This window comes from Phalacrocorax carbo, chromosome 2 (assembly GCF_963921805.1).
Source record: "Phalacrocorax carbo chromosome 2, bPhaCar2.1, whole genome shotgun sequence".
In the NCBI taxonomy this organism is placed as follows: Eukaryota; Metazoa; Chordata; class Aves; order Suliformes; family Phalacrocoracidae; genus Phalacrocorax; species Phalacrocorax carbo.
In genome coordinates this window covers 47,019,161-47,032,648 of record NC_087514.1, presented here as the reverse complement: position 1 = coordinate 47,032,648, position 13,488 = coordinate 47,019,161, and the positions used below count along the sequence as shown (strand labels likewise).

The 13,488-nt window shown below is 44.3% G+C and overlaps 1 protein-coding gene across 11 annotated transcripts in view; it reads left to right on the top strand.

The window, feature by feature from the left end:
• The window catches only part of DTNA (dystrobrevin alpha), a 241,755-nt gene extending 238,092 nt beyond the window's left edge, over positions 1 to 3,663 (top strand). For 10 of the 11 annotated variants that reach the window (XM_064442765.1, XM_064442763.1, XM_064442766.1 and 7 more), the window contains one exon: positions 122 to 3,663. In XM_064442765.1, coding sequence (XP_064298835.1) covers positions 122 to 277 — 156 coding nt within the window. In that variant the 3' untranslated portion in view covers positions 278 to 3,663. The remainder of the gene's footprint in view (positions 1 to 121) is intronic. The other variant, XM_064442769.1, reaches the window with a different exon arrangement.
• Positions 3,664 to 13,488: the final 9,825 nt, after the last annotated feature.

Below are 13,488 nucleotides of genomic sequence, written 5' to 3'. Positions count from 1 at the left end.
AGCTCCTCCTTTCTTCTAGCAATAAAGCAGCAGGCAGTGGCTTTATTTGCTCTGCCTGTGGGGGTGCAGCATCTTAAACCAGCACTCCTTTTAAAGACCTTCCCTAAACATTTCTCAACAGGCAAGCTGCAGTCAGACAGACAACGAAAGCTACGTAAGAACTGATGATGAGGAGAGCTGCTTTCGGACAGACGATGAAGAAAACTCGGCTGCGAACTTCACAGAAGAGTGGAACCAAGAGGTGCAGCGTCTCTTGACAAAAAAATCACATAACTAAGTTCTGAGGACTGTAGCACAGTACTTTTGTTCTAAGAGTTGTAGTTTGTAGATGTGTGTTTTTGACAACAAGACTTTTGTTTAAAGCTAACTTATATTAGCTACATCTTCTATAACATGGCTCATTACCGGTGAAGAAAACTGACCGACGTACGTACTGCTGTTACAAAGGATGGCGGTATTAATAACTCACGTAAACCCTTTGCACATGATATTGAACCTGTTCAGTTTACAATGACAATACTGTTTATAGATAGAAATTTGATTTCTGAATACTTTGAGATTTTAGTAGATCAGTTTACTATACACTGTACATTTTTTCCACGGGAGAAGTAAAAAGCTACAATTATGCATTTAACACTGAATGATTATACTCCTGAGTGTATATACCTAGTAGCCCAAAAAACAAAGTACCAGACTATATTTGCAATTTGTTTGCAAGTCTTTAAATTGACTTCTACAAAATGTACTAAAATAATAATAATAATATAATTAATAATAATAATAAAAAACCTCTCTAATTTAGGGCTAATGTGTAACTTAGGAATGTTTCTTTCAAAATAATCTAACAAATCAGCCATAGAAGTTAGTGTAAATATTTTTTTTCCAAATAGATATCATATACAAAAGGTGACATTCAAATGATATAGAATCTAGTTTTTAAATCAGCACAGATCTTCTTAAAACTGTGAACTATGTTTTGAAATACTCGTTGCTAAAGCTGTTTATAAACCACAGGTGCCATAAGATCCCTGAACTGACTGATGTTATGTATAATCCTCCATGGTATTGTTTCATTGATGTTTTAGCTTTAGTAAGCATGTGTTCAACAAACCGGCTCTTTCCATCTCTCTGCCACTCCTCCTCCCTCCTTCCCCCCACCCTCCCCATCCCACCCATTATGTTATTTTCGAGGCCTTCAGCTTTAAATGTACAGGCTTAAAGTGCGCTTGCAACTGTTTTTCTTTTTATTTCCGAATGTGTATTGCCTTAGCCAGCCACCAGATGTTCTGCATGCACTCTTGGAAATGTGTGGTGAGACTCTTTGGGAGCTGGATGGAGAAATAGCTATCGGTGAAAAGCACAAGAGGAGCAGTGGATTTTTTCGAAAGGACAGGCGTACAGTTACAGAATTGGAGTTTTGTCCGGTTTAGTATTTTTCGAGTATAAAGGCATTTCAGGAGAAACGGGACTTCCCTGGCCATTTTGGGTTAGGCAGTGGGACTGCTAGCTAAAAAGTTTGCTCTGCTGTGACTACAAATCTACAGATACCCCTGGGCAGGGATTGACACAAACTAGCTGGAAAGTCCCCCCCACAGCATATGGCTTGCAAATAAAAGTGACGCCTGTACGGCACGTAGCACTGCCGTGCAGAGAAATCAGAGCCAGGCCGGGAACAGCTAGGCCAGCAGCCGGGCAGTAACGCAGCGCGGTGTTAGGTGCTGGCTGCACAGCCCTCCGGAGAAGCGCGGTGTGTTAGCTCAGGACAACCTCTGCGCTAATGTGATTTTACTGCCCTGATACAAAATCACGGCTTCCAGTATCTGGCTGCCCTGAAGTGACACTGTCTAACAGCCCTGAAAAGAGTAGCGTTTCATACAGATATTTCACACCAGCACAGTTTGCCTACAGCAAGTGATGAGATTGCCATCTAAAGCAGGTTAACATGGTTTGTCTGTCTCGCTTTCATGGTGACATGGATGTGCGCTGCTGTATTCATGTGAGATTGCTATGTAGCTCGGCCCAGTAAGTCCCCTTGTTTGCATGCACTCTCTAGGCTCGTGGCTGTTTCCCTGGGCGCTGTGTGATAGGGAATGAGTATCTGTATGAAGGAGCTGCTGCCATTTTCCACTTCCATATTGTATTACTGCATATGCAGATCTCTTGTCCACATCTCCTTGCACACCTGGGCTTGGTCTCAGACATCCAAATGCATACTAAGACATCCAGATATCTTCATGTAAGCTTTTCATTTTTGCAATCACTGGTCTTTGCTGCTGGGGTATGTGCCATCCTGGCAAGGCAGGCACCATATCCTCAGATGCCCCCTCCTCCAACCTCCTCTCAGGAATGGGTGAGCCTCCACTAGTGCCTAGCACTCCACCTTTAAAGCTACTCCAGTGAAGCTGTAGATGTTGCTGGCAGCTCAGGATTCCAGGCAAGCATTTCCTGAACAGAGATAAAACAAGCTAGAACACAGCTACATGCAATGGCTGACTAATTCAACCCATGTCGTGTTTAACTGTACCCAGAGTAATAGATCCCTCCCATGACCCTAATGTCTGCGTGCTCATTATCACTACGCTTAAAATAGGTGCAATAGAATAAATCCATTGCAAGGGCTTCCGGACTAGGAGTAAAGAAAAAGGTGACGGATCAAGCGCCTTTCTCTGGCTGGTGTCAACAAGGTGATCCCCAGCAGAGCTCTGGGTCCCTTAAGCCCTGGAGCCCTGAGATGAAGCACCTCTTACTTGGCTCTCCAAATACCTATTTTAAGCATTTTCCAAGTGTTAAGCTGGCTGCGTTTTCACCCAGCTAGTCTTTGTCTGCTTGTTGAATATTATTTTGGTTGTGGTTTGCGGTCGTTAAAACAGAGTTACAGAGGAGGTTCTTGGCGTGGGCCTTCTCTTAACTACCAATGGCCCACCACAGCAGTGAAAACTCCGGGTGGTTTTACTGTCACTGGAGGGAAACCAGTGGATTGGAATCAGGAGACAGGGATGTGAAGATGTATAGGGTCCTCGAATGTCCAAAGCGAAGGTGGAGAATGGGTAGTCTGTAAGTAGTAATGTAAACTGCATAAAAAGGTGTGTGGCCTTTGTTGTGATATAATATGTATTTTCTTATATGCATGAGCCAAACTGTTGCATCATAATTTATCATAAGTGTGTCCACCTTTTCTTTCAGTCATCTTCTCCCATCCTTATTGGTTCTTGGCAATTACTGTAGATAGACCTTGTAAATATTGCAACCTTGGGTTGCTGTAATCACATTGGTTCAATTCAGCAGGCGGAGCTGTGAACAACAAGCACTCCACTGTGTCCTGAAGTCAAAAGGGCATTTTTACCTTTGAACCAAAAAAAAAAAAACAAACCCTGTATGAAGAGTTACATCTTGAGGCTACTAACCATAAGACATTTTTAAAACTACTGTACTTGACACCACTTGAGACAGATACAGAGACACTGAAGATGTCACGATATTCATTGGTATTGTAACAGAACTGCTATTGTATGGGTTTTTTGTATTGCTGTTAAGTATTGTTTTGTGTGTGTGTGTTGGAACCTACTGGGGACATGTTATATTTTGAAGTGATTAAACTATTTAATTGTGTGTCTATATTTTGGAATGGAATTATTTCTTCATTAAAAAGATTTTTAAAAGTAATCTGTGGAGCATCATGCTTGTGGCTCATTTTCATTTCAGAAGTCCTGTTCCTTGGAGCGGAAGCCCAGGGTTTTTTCATTTGGAAAGGAAGACGCTTCCCCGTGGCCCAGCAAGAAGTCATTTCCTCACCCCCACTGTCTCCTCCACCTCTGTGTGAGAGATCTCCTTCACCGCTTTCCGCCGCACTTTGAGCATGGCACCAAGAAGTGCCTGCATTCCAGTGGCCCAAGCGGTTTCTTCTTTCTTCCTAGTCCTCAGAAACCTAATCCAAAGCCCTGTCTGCAATGCTGTATTTTTTCCTTATCCATTGTGTTCTTCTCTCTATCCTTAGAAGGAGCTAAACCTTGGAAGAGGGGCATTTTAACGGCTTTGCCATACAGAGTCACATGACCTGGACAGGCTGGATCGATGGGCCGAAACCAATTGAATGAGGTTTAACAAGGCCAAGTGCCGGGTCCTGCACTTGGGTCACAACAACCCCCTGCAATGCTACAGGCTCAGGGAAGAGTGGCTGGAAAGCTGCCCGGCAGAGAAGGGTCTGGGGGTGTTGCTCGACAGCTGGCTGAACATGAGCCAGCTGTGTGCCCAGGTGGCCACAAAGGCCAGCGGCATCCTGGCTTGTATCAGGAACAGTGTGGCCAGCAGGAGCGGGGAAGTGATCGTGCCCCTGTACTCGGCACTGGTGAGGCCTCACCTCGAGTACTGTGTTCAGTTTTGGGCCCCTCACTACAAGAAGGACATTGAGTTGCTGGAGCGTGTCCAGAGAAGGGCAACGAAGCTGGTGAAGGGTCTGGAGAGCAGGTCTTATGAGGAGAGGTTGAGGGAACTGGGGTTGTTTAGCCTGGAGAAGAGGAGGCTGAGGGGGGAGACCTTATCGCTGTCTACAACTACCTGAAAGGAGGCTGTAGTGAGGTGGGTGTTGGTCTCTTCTCCCAAGTTACTAGTGATAGGATGAGAGGAAATGGCCTTAAGCTGCATGAGGGGAGGTTTAGACTGTCTATTAGGATAAAATGTCTTTACTGAAAGAGTGTTCAGGCATTGGCACAGGCTGCCCAGAGAGGTGGTGGAGTCACTGTCCCTGGAGGTATTTAAAAGCCGTGTAGATGTGGCACTTCAGGGCATGGTTTAGGAGACATGGTGGTGTTGGGTAGATGGTTGGAGTTGATGATCCTAAAGGTCTGTACCAACCCTGATGATCCTATGATTCTATGTTATCTTTTATTGCAGAAGGACATGACACCTTTATTTTTTCCAATTACACTTCTAAGGTGTCTTTGCACATCAGGCGTTGGTAATTACAACTGGTTGCTAACCTAAAACAGCATGGAGCTGCAAAGCAAGACCTCATAAAGCATCGGGTCTGCATCCTGGTGAAGTACCCCCAGTCATGGCAAGGACATCTGGGAGGCAATGCCCAGCTGTGCTTTTTATGCCCGTGGTGCTGGGCTGGTGGTCCCCCACAGGGCAGATTGTTGAAGGTGTGCTTCTGCCCTGCTGTGGCAGCCCCTTCCAGCCCCTTCCAGCCGACGGACTGCAGCTGGCCATCACAGAGCGTGTTAACCCCAGCAGCTCAGCGCAGCCAAAATGTCCCTGGCTGTACATGTGGCGTTGCTCACTGGCCGATTAATTACACCAAGATGAGGGTCACTTAGAAGGAAAGCAGTAGCAGCACATTAAAACACTAATACTTACCACACAGTTAAATGTCCCAGTATCTTGGGAAGCAGATAAAACCCAGTCTGCTGCCTCCTCCTGTGACGTTGACTGCTGTGGTAACCTATAAATCACCAGGGTTTGTTTGCCCTAATTCCCCTGTCTACATGGTGACGTTCTTCAATAAAGGCGATCATTTTACACTGTAAATTATTTGCTGAACTTTGCCTCTGCAATCCAGGCCAAATTCATATCCGCGGGACTGTAATATATGATGACATATCATCAACTCATGAGGATAACTGTTTTATCCATGCATAATCCCAAATTGCTGTATTTCTTCCTAACCCACAGTCAGCCTATGGCCTTTGGGGAGCAAAGGAGCCAGTGAAAACTAATTTATAGGCAAAGGCTGTTTTACTCTTTGCCTCATGGTTATTCTAGCTACTTTCTGCTCCCCACAAGAAAAATAGACTCATATGGGAAGAAAAATGTTTCATTTGCAAAAATAAATAAAAATAATAAAAAATAAAATTAATAAACCAAAATAAAATTAATAACATAAGTGGTCTTTAGATCTGGGAAGTTGGCACTTTGGCTGCGTCAGTGCTGACCCAGGTGACTGAAAGCACCTGGGACTTTCTAAAAGTGCCTAGGAGTTTCATGCAGCAACAGATGGATCTATGGCCGCTCTTCCAAACTTGGCTTGGGAAGCCTCTTGTTCAGCAGTTATGTATTCCCTTGCAAGCAGCTCTTAGTTCTGGGTGAAACCTTTTAAGAGAACATTGCAGGAATATGAAGCTGAATCTGTCGCAGAAATAGGTTAAGTGGGGTGGGAAGAGTAACCTCTATTGTTCCATAATGAAAAAATGCATCGAAGAATTTCATATGCTTCAGGATCATCCTGTCTAAAACCTCAGATAATCCACAGATTAAGGATTCCCTTTTGCTTTCTCCTGAGTGATTGCCACCAGTCGAGTTGTCTGTGCTATTAGGACAGCTATCCCACACTGCCAGCACAGCACCAACGCGCCGTTGGCTGCAAAAGGCAAAGTGGCAGAAGTAGGTTGCGCCTCTCACCAGCTTCCCCTTCCCCCTGAGAGAGGTAAAAGCCAGTGATGAGCAGATCCCAGACTGGAATAAGCCTTTCTGAGGACCCACAAGTCTGGACCTTTCTAGAAAAATCTGTTTTGGGGAAGTGACCTCCCAGGGCAAGGCTGGGGAACATGCACAGGGGAGCAGAGGAATCATGCAGTCACATCATGCAAACCTCGAAATAAGATGATTAATGCAGCTTGGAGATAAAGACTAAAAAGATAGGCAATGTGAAAGAGTAGTTGTTTTTCCATGTCTTGGAAGGAAATGGAGGAGGCCACGGCGCATTTTGTCATTGGTATGCGACGTTGCAGAAAGTAGTTTGCTATTTAATCCAACATAATTTACCACTAGCAAATTAATCTCCTCATGACTTACGTTTTTTACATAACACTCAGTGGTGGCCAGATGGCAGATGTGTTAGGCCTGCTGCTTGTTATGCTAATTGGCAGCCGTAAAGGCCTCCCAGTTAATGTTTCTCCTCCTCTGCTTGCTATAGCCCAGCATTGCCTGCAGCCTGCGTGTTCCTCCAGAAAAGAGGCACCCTGCAAGTATGTGTTTTGAGTGGTTTCCTTATTACTGCTGGGTTTGGTTTTGGCCCCTCTTGGGACATTCCTGTCTAAAAAAATGTGGGGCAAGGTGGTTTCTGATCTGGGGATGTGACCATGCATGCCTACATTTCTCAGCCTTTGGTCTTTGCATCCCCCACGTCACTGAAAGCCTCCCCTAACTCCAGCCTGGGGCACAAAGCCTCCCTGCTCCTCGTCCTTCCACCATGTGCACCTCAGTGTGATTGCAGGACCTCACCTACACAACTGCTTGTTCTTCTGCTGTCATTCTAGTCTCACACCAGGGTGAAACGGAATTTGTCTAAAACTTCCTCAAAAGCAAGGAGCCTTTTGGCACCACCTTGCAGAGCAGCTCCCTTTCTCCCCCTTGGGGATCATGCATCTCTCGCTGCCCTCCTGTCCCACCTCCCACAGGAGCTGCCGTCAGGCCCAGACTGGTGTTTCCCCTGCGTGCAGTCCCTCACTCAGGTCAAAAAGTTTCAGCCATTTGTAACCCCCTGCCCTGCAGGCTTACCTCTCCTCCTGCACCCCTCACTGTTGCCTACTCCAATTACACTCAATTTTTTTTCTTTTTTGCTCTGCTGTTTTTTAAGGCCACTGTCAGTAGCCTTAAATCCCCAGCGATGTTACGCACTTAACACTGCTGCTATCACTAGGAATCAGGTGCTTAGCAAGTCTTGAAGATCTTCGCTTTTGTCTCTGCGCTTCTTTTAGGGCTGTCTACATGTGAAAAAAATGAGAGCTTGCAGGCACTGGAAGAAGCAGTTTTCCTCACCATATATATTAAGCAGTTGCAACTAAACTCAGAACCTCCCCGACGGACCTCATCTCTGAAACAACACCCTATGGCCTTCTCTACGAAGTAGCAAAGTAGTACTTTAGTATTTTTAAATGGCATTGTGTGCTCTCCAGAGCTGATTTTACATTTGCTACCTATAAATGTGCGCTCGCTCTCAGCTCGTTTGCCCAGAGCCCCTTGCAGTCCCGAGTCCCCCGGCAGACCGAAGGGTTCGAGCCCTGTTTGTTTCGGCTGAAAGGCTGATATTGGAGCTATTGCAGATGGTAATTAGTACTCGAGGGAGCGCTGCTTCCAGGGAATCCTCTCATCACTTGCTCTGAGTCACACGCTTATTGGAGGACACCAGAAACACATTTTCTGCTACGTTTTGGATCTAAGCTCTTACAAATTAATTGAGTTCATGTATAAATGCAAGAAGGAGGAATACAGAGCAGTCTCCTAAGGTCATGACTGTGAGAAATGTATGCAGAAATACACCTGTCTGCCAATTCAGAACTGATTTTATAGAGGTTATAAAACTCTGCACAGCTCTAGCATTGTTTGTTTGTCTGGCAAAGCGATAATCAACAGAAAAATGAACCGGGTTTGGCTGCAAGTTGGGGTTACCGAGGCTGATGGCGCCTGGAAGCAGAAAAATTAAACTGTCTTATGTTTAGCTGGGGATCCATCACTTAACCTAAAGGGAGCAAACCTGGAGGACTAAAACTAAATGAAAACCAGATCACTGGTGAAGTAGGTAACCAGTAGCCAGCTACTGCTTTCCTTGGGAAGCAATTCATTATTCCCCATACGTGTTGCGCTGCTGGTAGTGATACAGCTCATCTGCTCAGCTAACGCTGCCAAGCGGCAGGTGGTTTTCCTGCCACGATGACGCAGCGGGCTCGCTCCTGCCATGGCTGGGCCATTAGGTACAGCTGAGGTACAGCAGGCAGAACTTTGCCCTAATAGCTCTCTTGAGTTGATAGCAGGACTGCATCTGGTCAACGCTTTAACAAAATGTGATGAATAACCGTGGGGTGTTTTCCCTGGCAGCTGAAACCTTTTCCAAGATGGAAATAATGTGCATGTTTTCAGCCGCCTAACAGATGAGACAGGAAAGCTAGTGGCCTCGTCCAGAAAGCATGAGGCAGCCTAATTCTGGGGTGAGGTTTCACACTGAGCCGTGTAATAATTCCAAACACAAGAACCCTTGTATCAGGTCCTTCTTCTATCCTTCGCTATAGACTGTACTGTAATAGTATTTATTCTCTCACTTACAAATATAGAACTTGGCCAACACAACTTAAGCAAACACATAAAAAAAACTGGGAAAGGCAAGGCTTGAGATTTGTTGAGTATCTGCGTCATGCCCTGTTGCCTAGGTATCTACATTTAGAATTCAGGGGCTTGTTTCTAGGAGTTATGAGTTAGAGAAATAAACAAGCTCTTTTAAGAATGCCGAAGAGGAGTCAAATTTGGTTTGCTGTATTTACTTGTGCTCATTTGGACACCCATCGTCTAATGACAGCCTAGAAACATATATACCCTGCAGAGGTGTTTCCCTTACTCAACCTCAGCCAGCTTTATATGCCTAGCCCTGTATAATCCTTGGCACAGACATATGCACACGTACACTGATGAGTTTGTTCTTGCTATGTTAAATAAGAAGTGACATTCCAGACTGCACGGGGTGGGTCAGATGCAGGAAGAGGTTACCCTACCCAGTATGTATGGATTGGGTTGTTCTCATTTTCACTGTACAAGAGGATGAACCATCCCCCCACCAGGTAAAGGCGAGAGCTGCATTTCATGCGTCCTCATGCCAGCCCCCCAAGGCAATGCTGGCCGTACCCTGCCAGAGGTGGTACCCATCCACACCCCAGGAATCGCCTTTCCTCGTCTCACAGCTCGGGCACCAGCTCTGCTTTTGTAAGATCCACCAGTGTGAGGGCTCTGGTTTTTCTGCACAGTGGCCACCAAACCCTTCGGCCTTGGTTTTGATCTGTGGAGCCTGCAGATGCTGTGGTGGAAGTCAGGGCCCCGCCACGCCAAACACAGGTGGCTGTCTCTCCTCCTCCAGAGATGGGATGCTCCGGACTAAGGGGAAAAACACATGAAGAAAGTATAAAAAGATGAGGTGAAAGGGAAGTTCACATAACATGAAGTATCAGTAGACATAATTGGTGAGTCTCAAGTCAATTTACTCTAAGATGTGAATAGACAGTAGCTATTTGGAGCATCAGCAAGATGTGCTTGCCCATCAGCCTCATCTGATTGAAGCAGCACTAGTGCAGCTCCCCTGATCAAGAAAGAACTTTTGAAGGGCACAGTAGTAATGAAAATGTTTATTCTTTATGGCCATTTAGTGATACCACAGCTGTAACTCCAGGAAAACCTATATTCAATATACTGTATGTCTACAGAGATATTCAAGCTTGCTCCAGAATTTCTGGGCTGAATTCTGACAAGTTTAGCCCAACCCAGCACTTCCCTTCATCTAATTTCCCACAGAGGCATGTGGACATGTCTTTAGCTGCATAAACCTAATTATGCTCCCACAGCCCCAAAACTGACAACTAAATTACTGTTCCAGAATACTTGCAGAACAAAGCTTAACCAGAAGTGTTGCAGCTTGATTTGTTGGACCAGCAGTCTGAAAAGAGAGATTGTTATGCAAATTTAATTTGGAAATTATTAGCAAGAGCACTGCCATAGTACAGAATCCTTTTATTTTTTAAAGGGATTCCATCTTATTATAACCACATTCTGTTTCTGGTTACATTAGCATAAATAAATTGCAGGTATATTAAGTCTTTGGTTGAGTAGACAGGTTTTTGAAGATGAAGTTTTTCTCATAAAATGCAGTCCAAAAAGAGGTTTTAAGTAAGTGTTCTTAAAAATCCAGCATTGATTGAAAGTGTGATTTCTTTCCCCTGTAAAGCTGCAAAACTGTTGTTCTGGAAGCACTTGTTTTCAGCAGAAAGTTGGCAGTGGTCATAAATGAAGTCACACCGTGAGAACTAAAGATACCTGCTGCAGCCATACCTCATCCCTACCTTGCCTTTCCTTCTGTATCTGCTGCCTGAAGTCAAAGTCAGGCAAGGTCTGAAATCTCATAAAGCCTACAATCTGTGAAGAGCTGTTGCTAAACAGGGGTGATACAATGAAATCATCCAAAAAGTAATCTCTGTCATAACTGAGACTTCATTTGTATGCCTATCTTTCACAGTTACAAGAACCTATATACCTTCAAACTATAGCAGGATAGATAAGTGACTTGGAAACCAGAGCAAGGACCTATTGGAGATGTAAGTCTGCCTTACGTTAGTTGCTGTTTCTATCAATAGGGGTTAAAGTTTCTATCATCTTAGTTAAAATTAGCACTATTTATACTCGACTGACATTATTTCTACTTGTTTATGTACTTGACATAGTAAGGCTTGGAAAAATAAATCAATACAAGTTCAGACCTCGTAGAATAGTATTGGCCTGATCCATTATCCACTGATCTAAAAGATAAAGCTCTTATTTTTGGAAGCATGGGATCAAGGCCAATATGATAGTCTGTCAGGTCATAGAATACGGAGAAATTTTCAAGTTTTTCTTACGTTTCTAAAGAATCTAAAAAGCAACATCCAACAGATGTGAAACAGGAAAAAAAAAACCAGTTGATTTTTAAAAAGTGCAAACCTTCAGCCATGGAAGTCAGGGAGAGCAAATGCCAAACCCATTCAAATAACTATAGACAATGCAGAAAGGCAGGAATGTGTATGCATTTCTTCAGGGTAGTCATCGGCACATCTGTCTTCTAAAAAAGTCTGCTGCATTTCCACTACCAGCTGTATCCTGTCTTTTTCTCATAGTAAAGCAGAAATTAAGTAGCAAAGTTGTAAAACTAGAAGAATTCAAGAAAAATAAATATGCAGTGAAGTAAACTCAAAAGGATGGGGTTTATTTATTGCAGATAAGGACTTTTCCGTGGAAAATAATTCTAGGAACGGAAGAGTTGTGTCACATTTTTCATGACAAACAGAAAAGCGAACAAGCACAGATTTTTGGCATGACATTAGGCTTGAGATTTTTGAACAGCCCTTTTCACTGTGTGTAGCGACAATAATCCTGGCGTGATGTGAGCCAAGTCGCTGGCATGCAGCACAATTTCCAGCCATCCTCTCCTTCCACCCCGTAGCCCCAGCCATGGTACGGCTTGGTGTGAAACCTTGGTCCCGTGATTTGCTCTGTGTCCCTTCAGGTCTTCAGTGGAAACAAGGAAACTAATGACCAGTGGTGAATGAGATCAGGAAAGAATAAAAATCACTTTGGAATGATTTTGAAGCATTTCCCTGAGTTTTTGTGAGCAAACAGTAGAGTAAGACATCAGGGATATTTTAAACATTGTCCTTAACCATCAGGTCATACCTAAAACCCTACAGATGGCTTACATTTTCAGTTTATGGCCAAAAAGTATCATTCTTGCTGCCACTGCTGCATTTCCCCTCCCCTCGTTCTCTTAACTTAACGTTTTTTCTTTTCCAGGATCAACAAGCGCAGGCCCATCCCGGCTCCATAGCGTCCTCCTCCAGGCCCCGGCCAATCCACACAACCTGCATTTTGTCCTGGTTCGTCTCACCGGCGGGGCAGCGTAGAGTCAGAGCTGCCTCCTCATGCCCCAGGGACAGCAACCCTGGTCCTGTAGTGCCAGTCCCACTTCCTCCGAGCAACCAGGAGGCTTGGACGTCCTCATGTCCGTGTGCTGTCTTCAGCTTCAGATTAAATATCTGCCTGAGGCACACCTCGATGAGCTCTCCAGGAAGACATGCTCCACCCTGGCTCTAGGAAACCTGGTCCTGAGTGTCAGCTTCCCCTCCCACAGCAGGGTCTAGTGCCTCCTCCATCCCACAGTTTAACTTAATGTTGAATTTCAACACGACTTACAAGACATGGACTGTGACCCCCGAAAGAAAAAGTGTAATTGTTTTCCCCATGCCTTTTGCTCTGTTTATGGCTCAGCAAAGGCCTTTACTTCCATGGCTCTGAAGTTTTTGTTCCTCAAGAGTATCTGTTTTCTGCATAAGACATTTACCTCTTGTGTAGCCTTGAAAATTCGGGTGTCTGGAAAGCTGGAGAAGTTACAACTTCAGAAGACCCTCAGGACTAAGCAATGAAGGAGACGAGCTTCCAGGAAGCCTGTAAATTCTTGGGGCTGAGAATATAAACTTGCCCAAGCTTACAGTCCCTTCCAGCACAAAACAGGTGTAAAAAAGCACACGCGCAAATGTGAAAAAGCCCTTTGTTCATTTGTTTATTTTCTCAAATACCTGTTTTAATGCAGTGATAAATTAATGGTTTATGGTGCCGCCGTGTAAGTTTATAGACCACAGCACTTATTATCACCTGTGACAGCACCTGCAAAAGCAGAGAACAGATCTGGCTTTGCCACTGTTCTGAGGTCACAGGGAAGAAAATTCGGGGACAGTTTCTCCTGTTTCAAAAAATTGCATTCGAGCTTTTAAAATGCACCAGAAGGAATGATTACAAAGAGCCACAAGACCGCTTTAAAATAGCTGTCATGGGTGGGCATCATTAAAATCTATTTGAAAGGCACATATACTAACTCTGTCCAATTTTGTACGCAGTTTTAGTACCAAAAAAATAATGGCTTCTTGCAATTTTTTTTTAATTATGTATTTATTTTTTTAATAGATTAAAAATTGATTCAGATGAAAAACA